At 42.8% G+C, this 16,161-nt stretch overlaps 1 protein-coding gene across 6 annotated transcripts in view; it reads right to left on the bottom strand.

The window, feature by feature from the left end:
* The window catches only part of mcf2la (mcf.2 cell line derived transforming sequence-like a), a 418,987-nt gene that overhangs the window by 107,394 nt on the left and 295,432 nt on the right, over nt 1–16,161 (bottom strand). For all 6 annotated transcript variants that reach the window (XM_068040155.1, XM_068040156.1, XM_068040153.1 and 3 more), the window contains 5 exons: nt 14,333–14,554; nt 12,516–12,608; nt 11,334–11,412; nt 7,102–7,168; nt 5,937–6,037 (listed from right to left, as the gene is read on the bottom strand). In XM_068040155.1, coding sequence (XP_067896256.1) covers nt 5,937–6,037; nt 7,102–7,168; nt 11,334–11,412; nt 12,516–12,608; nt 14,333–14,554 — 562 coding nt within the window. The remainder of the gene's footprint in view (nt 1–5,936; nt 6,038–7,101; nt 7,169–11,333; nt 11,413–12,515; nt 12,609–14,332; nt 14,555–16,161) is intronic.

Raw genomic sequence — 16,161 nt, 5'->3', positions numbered from 1 at the left:
TTTGAACCTCCAGTTTTCAGTGATGGCTGTTTCCCTATTGATGACTTTTTCCATTGTCATGCCTTACTTTTGTTTTGTACGGTCATAACTTAACACTGCTTGCAGCGGTGTGTATTTGTATTCATTGTAGCCCGTAGATGATTTCAAATGCCAATCACATCAAAGCACAGCCACGCTTCATTAAGATTGCAATGATGAATAAGACCTCATGCAAAAGGGAATTTCTGTAGGGAACTGTTGTTTTTCCTCCCATCGTTCCTTGATGATGTGGTTTATTGCTGGCTGAAAAGTGCATAAATGAGGTTCTCCCTGATGTTCCTTACCGGTCTTTCCACGACCCTCATATCGATGATGCATCGTCGTCATTGTTGTCCTCCTCCTCCTCACCCTCTTCATAGTCATCCTCATCTGGAGAGGATGGGTGTTCGTCCACCTACAGAATGTTGCCACGTCTAATTGCAAGGTTGTGCAACGCACAGCAGACAACAATTATTCATGACACCCTCTGTGGCACATACTGAAGAACCCCCTCCAGACAGGTCAAGGCAATGGAATTGCATTTTCAGCATGCCAATGGTGTGTTCGATGATGGCTCTGTATGTGATGATGTGGTGATGCATGTGCAGCATTGTACCTCTCTGCAGCAACACTTGGGGGATGACGTACTGGTGTCATCAATCATGTACAAAGAGGGTAACACCCTGGTCACCCAGAATCTAACCGTCCACTTTAGCTGGTTCCTCAAAAACTGCTGGCAGCTGGGAGTTCCTCAAAATGTATGAGTCATGACAGCTCCCTGGGAAATGCGCGCAAACATGCATGATTCTTCTCTGGTCGCAAACTAGTTACATGTTTAAAGAGAGAAAGCAGGCTAGTCCCAGGGAGTTCTAATGGCCACGGTCGATCACCCCTTGCACTCTAGGGAACCCAGTGATGGTGCCGAAGGCTGCAGACCTTGCTGCTTGACTGTCCTAGTCCACAGATTAGAAGATGAAATTATTGGCACGTCACAAAAGGGCATTGTCACCTCTTTGATGCAACATGTCACCTGTGGATCCCTGGAAGGAGCTGCTGGAAAAAAAATTGAATGCAGCAATCACCTTGAGGACAACTGGCATGGGAATCCCACCGAAGCCAAGCGGCTGCAGGTCATGCTGCAGGATCCTACAAATTTCTGTGACCATTTCACATGACATTCTTGGGCGTCTCTGGCATTTCCTCTCTGACGTCTGTAGGTAATTTGTCCTTGTCCTGAGGATGTAATGCTGTGCCAGTGCCTATATTCAATAAGGCCGTTCCTGGATGTTATCATTCGGAGCATCCTCACCTTCCTGTTCTGCCGGTCGCTGGCACTCAGACATCATGAGTTGAGGGAAAAGAGCCCTCATTAGTCTCTCCCTTTGCTCTTCTTCCCCTGGTACTAGACAAATTGGGTGTATGAGACCCATGTCGCTGCAGCTATTCTGAACAATAAATAAACAGGAGCGTGGCGATTCTGCCCTCTGTTGTCAGTGAGCTGAAACACTGAGGCAATGAACAGCTCCCTTATAACAGCCTTCAAATTGCAGTCAGATAGAAGACACACCCACTGTTGTTTGCCTCCACCCACTCTCCTTGAGTGTCCATGTGATTTCCATTATCGTGGGAAAATTAAACACGTGTAATTCAGGGAAAGTCCCCCACCTTCCAACCTCCTACTGCAACCTTCCAGCTTGAGCCCATCACCCACCCAATGTTACCGTTACCCTTCCCTCCCTTACCATTGAGCCACTCCTCATTACCATGCACAGTGTAATCATCAATGCATTCATGTCATCCCTTCCCCCGTTCCTATCAACATGCAGACTCTTACCCTTTAACCTCCTCACATCAAACTGACCATTGTTGCCAAGTCCCATTCCACTCCATATGAAGCTGTTGAACACCCACCCATTCGTCTTGACCGTCCCCAGCTACAGAATCTATTTGTCCCCATTGACTGTGACAATTCCCTCTGTTGGCCATTACCCTCAATTTGCCCCACAGCTCCCCAATGTTGACAGCACTCATCCCTCCCTTTAGGCTCTTGCCAAATATCTTCACACAGTACTGATAGAATCCAGCCACCTCCCCCGCAGCTGACAATATGCATCTTCATCAACAATTTAACACCCTGGACACTCCACTCCATCCTCCCCTGCTCCTCGATACAGCTGATCACTCCACAATTCCTCCCTGACTACCCAACCCTGCTTCTCCATGCACCCGATCAGCTCCACCCTGCCTTCCCTAACTACCGTCCCCTGCTCCTCCATGCACCTGATTGCCCCATCCTTTCCCCCCTCAACTACCCAGCCCTGCTCCTCCATGTAGCTCCCAATCATGCCTTCGCCGCTATCCCCTGACAAGATTCACCCTTGCTGGTGTCGGCCTGGAGGCAGACATCCATTCAAATGCTGCTGTTAGTTTAGCGAATAAGTTAGAGAGAGAAAAGCAAAGACCAGAGACTCAATTGCACAAATCTGACTGCTGCAATTGTGAATGGTGTGGCATGGGAATATCGCTCAACGTTCACTTAATCTGGAAGGTAGGGCTAAATTGTAACAATGCATATGAGCATTAAGTATTTGTGTCATTTAAATGAACGCAAAGCTGCAATCTGCCACCATGCTGGGGAACCCCTGAACACCGCAAGCCCGCCACCAACTTAATTTCTCTAAAATATCCCACCATTGGGAATCCAAAAAAAAACTCCCTAATTCTACCACCCCACATGCCACCAAATCCGCCGCGGCGAACAGCATACAATTCCCCCCCAGGGTCTTTGAGTAAGACTAATCAATCAATTTCACAGTCCCAACCATTATGTAGAGTTGGTAGCCAAAGTCCAAGTTCAGGGTTGACACTGTCTGAGATGTTGGGAGAGCAGAGTCAAGCCAATGGAAATGGAAGAAGATATCCATATAGAAACAGAAAGAAGCCAGATAGGTTAATTGAAAGTATGTAGGAAGGAGGAAGGAATAAGTTAATCTCTTCATTATTTTTTGTCAGATGATAATTATGTTGTTAAAGACATACTGATGTTAAGGAAAACTTTTTAAGATACAAGTTACTCTGGAAGGATTGGTTATATATGTTTTAATTGGAATTACAGTAACAAGCATGCAATTAAACCTGTTAAATTTCAGAGTAATGTTATTGTATTCTGGGAAATCATGTACGAGTACCATATTACATTCTCATGTATAAGTTTTGTTTTTAAAATGGGGAGGGAGTGTAGCGTACTGTATTGAACTCGCTTATTGTACCGTGATAGCTAAGCATTGGTATACTGCTATACTGCTTCTCTGTTGCAGTCTATGTTGGGAGCTGTAAATAAAGTTTCAACATGACTGTTCCCAGTAAAGACCTCATATAGATTTACTCGCCGAATACACAGCACAATGTACTCTTCCCTTTTATCATATTAGCATACTGTACCCTTCCCTTTTATCATATAGCACATTGCAACCCTCCCTTTCATATCAGCACATTGTACCCTTCCATTTCATCATATAGCACATTGTACCATTCCCTTTCATCATATAGCACACTGTAACCCTCCCTATCATATAGCACATTGTACTCTTCCTTATATAGCAGATCATATCCTTCTCTTTTGTAAGATTATTAGGTTACTTAAAAGTTACGAACCAGAATACTAAATGTTAAAATCTAGCTATTATAAACTAACAACTGACTTATTATTAACTAACATTTAGCTTCGGTCGAACCTTTTTTGTAGTATGTTAAAGTAGGAAAACGTAGGAATAGGGGAGAGTATAGACCTGATGTCAAGGTAGAGGGATTCTGGGAGATTATGTCAAGTTTTAAAAAGCTTACTTGCAGCAAAGAAAAACCTGAGAGCAGACAGTGAAAACAGCTTCTGTGAATACAAAATGTAGATTTATCTCCCAATGCGATAAGAGACTACGGAATGTAAAAGCACGGAGATAAAGTCGTCAACAAAAAGGATCTTAGCTACGCAAATTTGAAGGGTTAGCAACAACGAAAGAACGATTCTAAGCTAAGAAAGGCATCCTTTAACACTAGGCTAAAGTTGATTGTGGAAAGGGAGGGTGAGTTGGAAAGCAGCCAGGTTAAAAGATATCTTTTCTGTGGCTCTACACGGCTGAGAAAATTTTGAACAAGAGTTGAGAGACAGAAAACTTGAAGACTAAAGCTGTAATAGAAACTCGTCTTATGCTCCAGCCGTCTAGTTCCAGGTAGTATAATCTGTGATAGACTGTTAATCATTACCCGAGTTTGTGACTATAGCTTACCTGAAAACTTAATAAACTTCTCTTTACCTTTACCTCAATAAAGTCCATTCACATTAAAGCTTTGTAGCCACGTTTGTTTCTGCCTTAGAAAGGGGCATTAAACCCCCACAAGCTTATCTTATCTAATCTTACACTTTTATCATATAGCACGTCGTACCCTTTCCCTTCATCATCCAGCACGTCGTACCCTTTCCTTTCATCATCTCGCGCATCATACCCTTTCCTTTCATCATCTCGCGCAACGTACCCTTCCCTTGCATCATCTCCCTTTCATCATGTAGCACATAGTTCCCCTCCCTTTCATCATATAGCACATTGTATACCTCCGTTTCATCAAATAGCACGCTGTACCCTTCCTTTTCGTCATAGAATGAACAAACAAAACAGATTATACCCTTCCTATTTACCGCAAGTGTTAATTGCAGCTCAGTGGGTAGCAGACTCACTTCTGAGTCGGGAGGTTGTAGTTTCAAGTCCCACTCCAGGGGCTGAATTTTATTCAGACACCGCATGCCACGGTGGCGCCCTTTAAACAAAGCGACATACCCGCATTCAATGGCCACCGCCGAGCCCCCACGATATTACGTACGGGGCCTCATTTAAATACAGGAAGGAGAGTGGCCGCCCCCGATGACGTAGAAGGGGCAGCCACCACGTCCCTGGCAATAGCATCCGGCACCATTCTTAAAGAGCCTCAAGCCCTTACAATTAATTTTTAAAAGGGAAAACATTAGTGATTCAAAAGAAAAGAAAATTAAGTGATGGAGGCCCTTCCCCAAACCCTCCCCCATGGTCATTTCATTGCCCGAAATGACCCTCAATTGATTTTTCAAATACCCAAACATCCCCCCCAACCTTCAATCTTTAGTCCTTCAATCTCTTCCCACCATCCCCACATCCAATAAAAATGGATTTCCCCACTCCTCCACCCCTCCCACCCTGAAAATTTTTATTACTCCCCCCTCCCCACCATGCAGAGTTCCCAAGGCGCACAAAGGCCTGGCAGGTAAGTTCATTTGAATATATTTAATGGCAACCAACATATGGAGATGAAGGCCCGCCGCCAGGCAGCCGGTGGGGGGGGGGGGGGGGGCACATCAAGGTCCCCCCACTGCCAGTAATATGCAACGGGCCCTTCTCGACATTGCGGGTCGAGGCGGGCCTCTCCTCACAGAATTTTACCAGCCCCCCCCATGGCGCTGGGGGACTGGTAAAATTCACCCCCAGGACTTGAGCAATAAATTACGGCTGACACACCAGTGCAGTACTGAGGGAACGGTGCACTGTCAGAGGTGGCGTTCTTCGGATGAGAAATTAATCCGAGGCCCTGTCTGCCCTGTCAGGGAAGGTAAAAGATCCCATGACACCGATTTGAAGAAGAGCAGTGGAGCTATCCCCGGTGTGCTGGTCATTATTTATCCCTCAATCAATATCACAAAGCAGTTTGCAGGAGCTTGCTCTATGCAAACTGGCTGTTGTGTTTCCCTCATTACAACAGCGACTACACTTAAAAAGTAGTTCATTGGCTGTAAAGCATTTTGGGGCATACTGTGGTGATGAAAGGTGCTCTATAAATGCAAGTCTTTCTTTTGATATCAAATCATACCCTTCCTTGTATCATATATCACACTGTACCTTTCCCTTTTTCTTGTTTCTTTGGTGAGGTCACTGAAATATTATGATTTTCAGGGCTCACAATCTCAGCTCTTTTCACTTTCTGTGGGCTTCGCAAGGGACTGGCAAGAGAGTAAAATAGAGTACATAAAAATTGTAACCAAGTAAAAGGCAACGAGCAGTAAACACATTAATTTTTTCAAAAGAGGATCTTGTTTAAAAACAGATTATACATGACTGAACTAATAACAGCTAGATTTTGTGGAATAAAATTCCCTTATTTCCGAATGTTACCCAATTAGTCATGATGCACAATTTAAGACAGGAACCAAGGAGAGGTTAAGAGAGAACAGATACAAGTGAGAGATAGGAGAGGCATGACCTCCTTGCCATAAAGGGTGGAGTTACACACAAAGAAAAATAAAGCTGCTTAGAAAGGATAAAACAAAGAAGGAAAGAGATAGATGCCAAGTAGTTAGTCCATTTGAATTATGTAAGTAGGGATTAAAAAATGCAAGTAGACTCTGACACATAAAAAGTAAGATTTTTTAAAAAAAGGGACAGTCAGAAACAAGTGTAATCATAAGCTAAACAGGATGTGGGCAGCAAGTTTAAAGAATTTTAAATGTGACATCAAATAGCAATGAACCAAGAGTAAACTATTGCATATTTCCAACTTAGTCAATATAAAGAGCAACGTCAAAATGTGCAAGGCATCTGCATCAGAAAAATGTTTTTCTTTCCATACAAGTCAACTGTTAAAAGCAGGAGTTTTGAGAGCCATACTAAGCATGACTACAAAATAAAACTGCTGACATTTTCCCACAACAGTAATAGACTTGATTAATTTACTTTACTAATTATATAACTATAACTCAAGAGGACTAATTCAGTGACCTGTATTCCTATCCAGTGAGATGCAAAGCCTGCTTGAACATACATTGTGCTGTTAAGTCTTAACATTGAATCTCATTGTTTTCACAAAAGAAGCGAATTGTACCAAACCATATGTGACACAGCCTCCTAGTGTGCAGAAAATAGCACTGCTTTGTGACAATGTTTAATGAGCATAAACCTTTTACTGCCTCATGTAATCAAAGTTTCCAGTGGATATTAGTTACATAATATTGCATATGAACATCAGACTACATTAAAGTACATTTGGTGTAGCATATGGAATACTTGCCTGATATTGATGGGTAAAGCTAAAGGAGCCACAGAAATATGCTCTAACTTTTGATGCTGGTTAGAAGCTGGAAAAGAAAATGCTTTATAGTAAACATCTTCAACAAAACAAATTTCAACAAATACTGGACCAAAATCTTGTCATAAACTACCCGTAAAGCTGGACATCAGTCAAAGGTACAAATAGAACAAACTGGGAATGGGACAGCTGTAATCAAGTAGAATGAAAATTACCTGCTGAAGGATGGTAAATTATGGATGTTGCACAGGTGGCATGGTTACAAACATTCTCTGGTGTACCAGACTGCAGCTTCAATGGGAAGCATTGGCCACAGCATTTTGTGTAAGATGAGGATGTACACTGAATCACAGGGATGCCAGTTCTTTCAGATCATCCTCAGCTAAAAGCCTCGATATGTACTTGGAATAGTTTAAAGATGTCATATCCAGTGGGAGTGGAGGAGATGAACTTTAGAGTAACAAGCATTATACCAGTGTTAGACAGTGAGTTAGAGAGATAATATGTGGATTGAGTAAAGCACAGCTTGCCTTTGGAGCAGGCACTGAGGGGAAGGAACATAGCAGCAGGCCATTCAGCCCCTCGAGCCTCAAGGCGAATTGTGATTTGAGCAGAAATACAAATGTATTGCACAGTGACAAATGACACAGGTCACTCGGCACAATTCCTTCTTGTAGTTCACAGACAGACTGCCGCTCTCTCCAATCTGTCGTGAACTTCACCAGAAAGATGTTCCCAGAACACAGAAGATTTGTATTTCTGGGAGGAATGATGGGTTTCTGTAGTGTGTAATGGTTTAATGTAGTATAATGAATAAAGATTACAAATGGAACTATTTACTGAGCTCACAGAACTGAGATGAATGTGAGAAATTAAAGGGATATCCAGCTCTCAATCTCTGATATCCATGTGGCAAGGCACAACTGCACTCCCACTATAATTGTAGTATCGGTACTGGATGGTTTTACATAGCACTAATGCTGCAGTGAGAGTATAAATGTAGCCTGAATGCAAATCAGGGCCAGATCTGATACCAGAACAATGAGGTGTCATGCTAGGCCCCCACCTGCCAAGAATGAGACACATTAATTTTGTCATGAACATTGATTTTAAACTGTTACTGGAGTGAAGAAAGGACTTGTTAAACAGATCAGCCATGGCTGGAAAAGGCATTTGCATTTTAACAGACGGTGCTTGGAAGTATAAAGGACCATTCCCTGACACATTCAACCCACAATGAACCTTGAACACCAGATATTGTAAGAGGAGTATTCCAGAGACTGCTAAGGTGATACAATCCAAGACGTGGTCAGACCAGTTAGTCACATGACTAACCTGCTTGGCAACCTACAATCAAGGACTCTACAGTGAGCTCGAAGAACCGTAACAAACACTCTTCATATATTGCCTCAAGTTTTTCCACTTCATTTTTTTTCTGTCTCTATTTGCATGTGTGTATTGCGTATGCATAGTAGCGTGGGGCACGTTGTCTATCCATAGGCGTTAACCAAACTAGAGTTTAAGTTTAATAAATTTCAAATTTCTTCTTTAAACCTAGAAAGCCTGTTTGTGCTGGCTTCTTTGCCTTATAATTGGAAAGTGGTGAACAAAGATTCACCAAGAGGAAGCTAAAAACATGGTGTGTTTAAAATTAAACCCTGTTACATTAAGATTAGGTGAAGGCTGAGACGGACCCCTAGACACCTTTCTCACCTGGTTGTAACAGAGGAAACAAGACTCTCAAAGGAGATAGTCTCACTCCACTTCATTCTTTTAGAAGTTTAGAACATTACAGCGCAGTACAGGCCCTTCGGCCCTCGATTTTGCGCCGACCTGTGAAACCATCTGACCTACACTATTCCATTTTCATCCATATGTCTATCCAATGACCACTAAAATGCTCTTAAAGTTGGAGAGTCTACTACTGTTGCAGGCAGGGCGTTCCACACCCCTACTACTCTGAGTAAAGAAACTACCTCTCACATCTGTCCTATTTCTATCACCCCTCAACTTAAAGCTATGTCCCCTCGTGTTTGCCATCACCATCCGAGGAAAAAGACTCTCACTATCCACCCTATCTAACCCTCTGATTATCTTATGTGTCTCTATTAAGTCACCTCTCCTCCTCCTTCTCTCCAACGAAAACAACCTCAAGTCCCTCAGCCTTTCCTCGTAAGACCTTCCCTCCATACCAGGCAACATCCTAGTAAATCTCCTCTGCACCCTTTCCAAAGCTTCCTCATCCTTCCTATAATGCGGTGACCAGAACTGCACGCAATACTCCAGGTGCGGTCTCACCAGAGTTTTGTACAGCTGCAGCATGACCTCATGGCTCCGAAACTCGATCCCCCTACTATTAAAAGCTAACACACCATATGCCTTCTTAACAGCCCTATTAACCTGGGTAGCAACTTTCAGGGATTTATGTACCTGGACACCAAGATCTCTCTGCTCATCTACACTACCAAGAATCTTCCCATTAGCCCAGTACTCTGCATTCCTGTTACTCCTTCCAAAGTGAATCACCTCACACTTTTCCACATTAAACTCCATTTGCCATCTCTCAGCCCAGCTCTGCAGCCTATCTATGTCCCTCTGTACCCTACAACATCCTTCGGCACTATCCACAACTCCACCGACCTTCGTGTCATCCGCAAATTTACTAACCCACCCTTCTACACCCTCTTCCAGGTCATTTATAAAAATGACAAACAGCAGTGGCCCCAAAACAGATCCTTGCGGTACACCACTAGTAACTAAACTCCAGGATGAACATTTGCCATCAACCACCACCCTCTGTCTTCTTTCAGCTAGCCAATTTCTGATCCAAAGCTCTAAATCACCTTCAACCCCATACTTCCATATTTTCTGCAATAGCCTACCGTGGGGAACCTTATCAAACGCCTTACTGAAATCCATATACACCACATCCACTGCTCTACCCTCATCCACCTGTTAGGTCATCTTCTCGAAAAACTCAATAAGGTTTGTGAGGCACGACCTACCCTTCACAAAACCGTGCTGACGATCGCTAATGAACTTATTCTTTTCAAGATGATTATAAATCCTGTCTCTTATAACCTTTTCCAACATTTTACTCACAACCGAAGTAAGGCTCACAGGTCTATAATTACCAGGGCTGTCTCTACTCCCCTTCTTGAACAAGGGGACAACATTAGCTATCCTCCAGTCTTCCGGCACTATTCCTGTCGACAATGACGACATAAAGATCAAGGACAAAGGCTCTGCAATCTCCTCTCTGGCTTCCCAGAGAATCCTAGGATAAATCCCATCTGGCCCAGGGGACTTATCTATTTTCACACTTTCCAAAATTGCTAACACCTCCTCCTTGTGAACCTCAATCCCATCTAGCCTAGTAGTCTGAATCTCAGTATTCTCCTCGACAACATTTTGGAGTCAGTTTGGGCCTGAGTTACCATTCAAATTTCATTATTGGTCTGAGACAAATACCAATGATCTAGAAAGGCTTCACACTAATGTTAACCTTGTGTTGTGAATGTAATATTAAACAAATATTTGTATATTAATAAAGCTTTAATTTGGAGTTTAATATCATGCATATATCATTCAACAATGCACCATGTAAAGAAATAAAATGCTCAATAAATTGATAAATAAACTAACAGTGGTATACAACTGGCTGCAGTGAACACGGGTTCTGTCAAGGCCATGCACTATTTCCTGCACCATTTTCCTTTATTCACTGCACCTAGTTGATCCAATAGCCCCAATTGTAGGAACAAGATGATCTGTCACATGATGTTTTAAATCCGATGACCGATACCTAATTGGGCTCTCTAATGCCACAGCACTCAATGCTATTCATTGAAAAAGAACAGTCACAGTATGGGAATGGATGGGAACTGTACCATGCTTTATCTCTTCCTATCAAAGTCTGATGCACCATCTAATGTAGCAAATAAAAAAAACTTACAACTCCTTAATATCAGCAGTCAACCACAAGACAGATTTCTGGGGCTCCAACTGATCTAGGCTTTGTAGCTTCTGTTATGGGATCGCCCAGATTTCTAAAGCTCTGCATTTTCTCACATTTTTAAGAAAGGAAAATCATACACTCTAAATCAGATTCCCCCATAATCCTTATTTTTACAGAAATACACAACCACCCTCCTATCACAGGAGGACATTATCCATAGGTAACTTGCTCATGCTGTTTCACAAATGGTCCTTACCTCTACGAGCTTCCAGTTGACTTGTTAAGACTTTTCTTATTTCATTTACCCATATGTTTTTAACTTCTTGTGTTGTTGCCTAAACAGAGATAAACAAGTACATCATACATTTATCAGATAGGTACTGTGATTGCAGAGAACTTCTGGGTTATCGGACCCAAGTTTCTGCCCTCTCTCTCTTGTTGCATGGCAGTAGCTGAACTGCTTAGCTGTGTAGAGAAAGCAACACCACCAAGATCAAGGTGAAAGCTGACAACTGTGCTTTCATCTCTAAATGTCTGAAATATTAAAATGACAGTCTTATCACTATTTGATATGTATTTAATTGTTCACTTATTCCTACCTATGGGTGGATCCTTTGGTAAGATGTATTCAGTAACTTTACCATCACCGGATCTACCACTATCCCTCCATCCTCAAGGACTGAAAGCACCAAACTTTGTTGGTTAAATACAACAGCACCAGAATTCCATGGGGGTTCAGACCCAACTGTAACTATACCGTCGGGGGAAACCAAGCATCCAAGATTGGGCAAAGTCAGTTACCTTGGTTCTTCACCATCACTGGAACTTTATTTAATGCCTAGTAACCCTTTATCCCATGCTTTTAAGGCAATTAACATGCTGGGACAATGTCACAAGTTCCTGCTCCTGAGCCTCGGTTGAGTCCAACGAACTAGTGGCTAGTATACTGAAAAAGATGATATATTAGCTTCCACAAGGGTGCATGTGGGCCAAACTGGCATGCAGCCTGGCAGGTGGCCCAGACTCCTAAACTGGAGGGATTTGGTCAATGCCCAGATTGTCACGAACAGGCATGTGGCTGGTTGAATTTCCACTGGCATAAGGTAGGCAGGAACTAAAGATATGGCCCAAAGTGGACCCGAATGCCCCATGCAAATGCCATGCCTCCTCTGGCAGGGGGCAGAATTAAAAAATATCAGTGGGTATGACCTGGGCAAAAAAATCGACAGGATTCCAACCTGTGGAAATTTGAGGCCAATGAGCTTTTCATTTATCAACCGAATGCTTTGAATAGTGAAGGAATGGTGCTATTCCTGTGCGGCAACAATGCTGCATCTTTCCAAAGAACAGTAATTGGATGCAGATGATTTAAATGATTAAACAGTTCGATTTGCCTTTTAATGTCTAAATGATTCCTAAATCCTTGGCTCACACTTACCTGCACAATATAAACTTCTTCCCTTGCATTGTACCAAATTTCAAACTTCTTATTATCTCCTTTAACATTCTCAGTGATACCAACAGTGGTCATCTGTAAAATGAAAGAAGTCATGTATCAATGTTTCTGCAAACACCAAGGCCACATTATGAAGGAGCATTGGAATGCACAGTGCTGGTATAGAAAAAAAGAGACCTATCTAACTGGTCACAGTGTTCAAGATATATCATATCCCATTATTCTACACCAGATTTAAGGTGATTGGTAGAAGGATTAGAGGGGACATGAGGAAAAACTTTTTCACCGAGAGGGTGGTGGGTGGCTGGAATTCACTGCCAGGAATGGTGGAGGCAGAAACCCTCAATTCTTTTAAAAGGTAGCTGGACATGTATCTGAAGAGCTGTAACCTGCAAGGCTATGGACCAGGTGCTGGAAGGTGGGATTAGATTGGGCGGCTAGTTTTTTCAGCCTGCACGGACATGAAGGGCTGAATTGCCTCCTTCTGCGCCATAATTTTTCCATGATTCTACCACACGGACTACAGTGGTTCAAGGCGGCGGCTCACCACCACCTTCTCAGGGGCAATTAGGGATGGGCAATAAATGCTAGCTTTGCCAGCAACGATCAAATACCATGAATAATAAAACAAAATGTTCAATTTGGACTGCCCTTCACACACACTCTCTTCTAAGTTTGAGGCTGTTCTCATGTTAAAATGTTTTTGTTTATATACCATACTAGAACATAAATTAAATATCTTTATGTGGACATTTTTAACAACAGCTTTCAAGACAATCTGAAGTCTTCAGATTACCTATGATGATGTAGGACCTAATACTAATTTGCTGCCAAGTTCTAATACTTCAACACTTTCAAGAGGATGTGGAAACCTAAGGTATCCAAATCTTTGATCTTGGCAATGCTGATATTCCAGAGGCTAATTATTGCTTTCAAATCATTTCTACAGGAATGTACATTATGATCTAGTAGGTTCTGGATCCTGTTAAACAGAAGTGGGGAGGGGGTGGGTTGCAGTTATATGCTAATGTCTCCACACTTGGTATCACCTCCATCTCCAAGTTAGAAGAGGTGGGTTCAAACCCTAATCTAAAATTTAAATAAATAATCCAAGTTGATACTTCAGTGCAGTACTGAGGGAGCACTGCACTGTTGGAGGTGCCATCTTTCAAATAAGATATTCAACTAAAGTCCCATCTACCCTCTCAGATGGACGATCCACATCACTATTTAAAAAGCAAGGCATTCTTTTTGTGTCCTGTCCAATATTTATTTCTAAAACATCACGAAATAGATTATGTGTTCATCATCACACTGCTGTTTTTGGGACCTTGCTGTATGCATACTGGCTGCTGTGTTTCTTGCATTACAAAAGTGACTAGATTTCAAAATTGCTTAATTCACTGTACAATGCCTTGGCACTTCCTGAGATCATCAAAGGTTCTACACAAATGCAAATTAAAAAAAAAAAAATACAACATACAGAATAGGGATACTGGCAAATTTAAAATTGGTAACTAGTTTGATTTCACATTGACTTCATGCTCCATTTTAATGAGTTTATTTGTGATTTGCTGCATTTTAAGGTTTTAGTTCTGAATGCGCACACAAACCTATTTAAAGTTCCAACGAATACACAGTGCATTGTGGTGAAAGGTTGAGCAAATTTGGTGAAAGGTTGAGCAGATTGAGAGCTGCACTGACTAAGCCTAGTTATGGAAGCATAAGCAAGGACCGTCTCACAGGGAGAGAAATGTTACCCAGATTGCTTTGTTCAATATTAACTGGACATTACTTACATGCAAGGATTGTTTATAACTGTAGGAAGGGGCTTTCTCATATCCTTCCCCACTTTCTTCTCTTCTCTTGCAGAAAAGCAATGCTTTCTCATGGAGGAACAGGTGTCTCTGCATTGGTTTGAATCGTGCTAGGTCCTTGACTTTTGCGTGACCCTTCTTATGGTCTATCCACACGTTGAACGAACCTTGCATTAAAAGCTTGCCAAGTTCATTTAAATTGCCCTATAAGAGAAGAGGAATCACAAGCCTATGATTAAAAATTCAAATGATCCAAATGTAGTGGTTTTATGATCCAGTTGATGTGACCATCTTCATATCCTCAAACTTTTATTCCTCCTGCATGGTACAGGTACAATGGGGTTTGTCAGTGACCCCATACACTTCGAGATGGTCAGAAGACCCCATCTCTGACCAGCGCTTGCTTCAAATGAGGCTCCCTGCCTGAAGGTTGAGATTGACCCCAATAATTGTACAGTACAAAGGAACAGCACAAAACCACTTCTATGGTGTATAAATCAGAGTTTGGCTCCAATGAATTTGATTACCCCACATATGCAATTATTTGTAGATTAGCTTGACTTCATCAAATGTTCGAGATCTGGTTATACTGGCCTTCATGCATGTCACAGCTTGTCAATCAATTCTGAGGTAAGAATCACTTGCTGATCTTGAAGGAATTAAATTTGTGGCAATTTTGCCATATGAATAAAGTAGCACAATGAGAAAATATGCCTGCCTAACGCTCATCTAACAATGTGTTTGATGGATCATTACAAGAATTTCCTATCACACTTAGAAAAAATAGAAGCACTGTTTAATTAACTCATCTTATGTGCCCAGTTTTCAGGAACTCCCATGTAGAGGCCTACTTTAGGTCGGGAAAACGAACCCAACCCGAATCCGACCGAACCACTGTGGACCCGAGCCCCTCCACTTTTGCCCCAAGCTCGACCCAACACGAGCCCACCCCGACTCGACCTGACCCAGCCATCCGTTCAATTACCTCCCGACTCGGAACCTCCACAAAGCTGCCGCGCATGCGTGATGAAGTCATAGTGACGTCACTCGCTCACTGTGCAGACTCAGTTTCAACCGGGACTCCCAGCTCAGGTAAGTTTTTTATTTTTAATACTTACCGGCACAACATTGATCCTGTGTGTCCGGCCCGACTCGACCTGGACTCGGCCCGACCCGAGCCGAGCCCAAAAGCCGGAGCCTGACGATGGACCCGACCCGAACCAGACACATATTGTTGGGTCCCGTCGGGTTCGGGTCGGGTAGCAGGCCTCTACTCCCATGTACAGGGTAAACTGCAGTTAGCAGAGTAACCCATGAACAATGCAAAACACAGCTAACAGACTAACTCATGCACAGTACAAACCACAGCTTTTTTTTTTATTCTCTCAATGTGAGCATTGCTGGCAAGGCCAGCATCTATTGCCCATCCTTAATTGTCCTTGAGAAGGTGGTGGTGAGCTGTCTTCTTGAACCGCTTCAGTCCATCTGCTGTAGGTACACCCACAGTGCTGTTCGGGAGGGAGTTCCAGGTTTTTGACCCAGCAATGTTGATGGAACGGCAATATAGGTCCAAGTCAGGATGGTGTGTGGCTTGGAGGGGAATTTGCATGTGATGATATTCCCATGCAACTGCTGCCCTTGTCCTTCTGGGTGGTAGAGGTCGCAGGTTTCGAAGGTGCTGTTGAAGGGGACTCGGGGGAGTTGCTGCAGTGCATTTTGTAGATGGTACATACTACTGCTACTGTGCGTCGGTGGTGGAGGGAGTGAATGTTGCGGGTGTTCCTATGTACCTCTGCCTTTGCTTGTTGGTA

The sequence above is a fragment of the Heterodontus francisci genome, chromosome 10, assembly GCF_036365525.1.
Source record: "Heterodontus francisci isolate sHetFra1 chromosome 10, sHetFra1.hap1, whole genome shotgun sequence".
Classification (NCBI taxonomy): domain Eukaryota; kingdom Metazoa; phylum Chordata; class Chondrichthyes; order Heterodontiformes; family Heterodontidae; genus Heterodontus; species Heterodontus francisci.
Note: the sequence above shows the minus strand (reverse complement) of the source record. Positions and strands in the feature narration are given on the sequence as shown.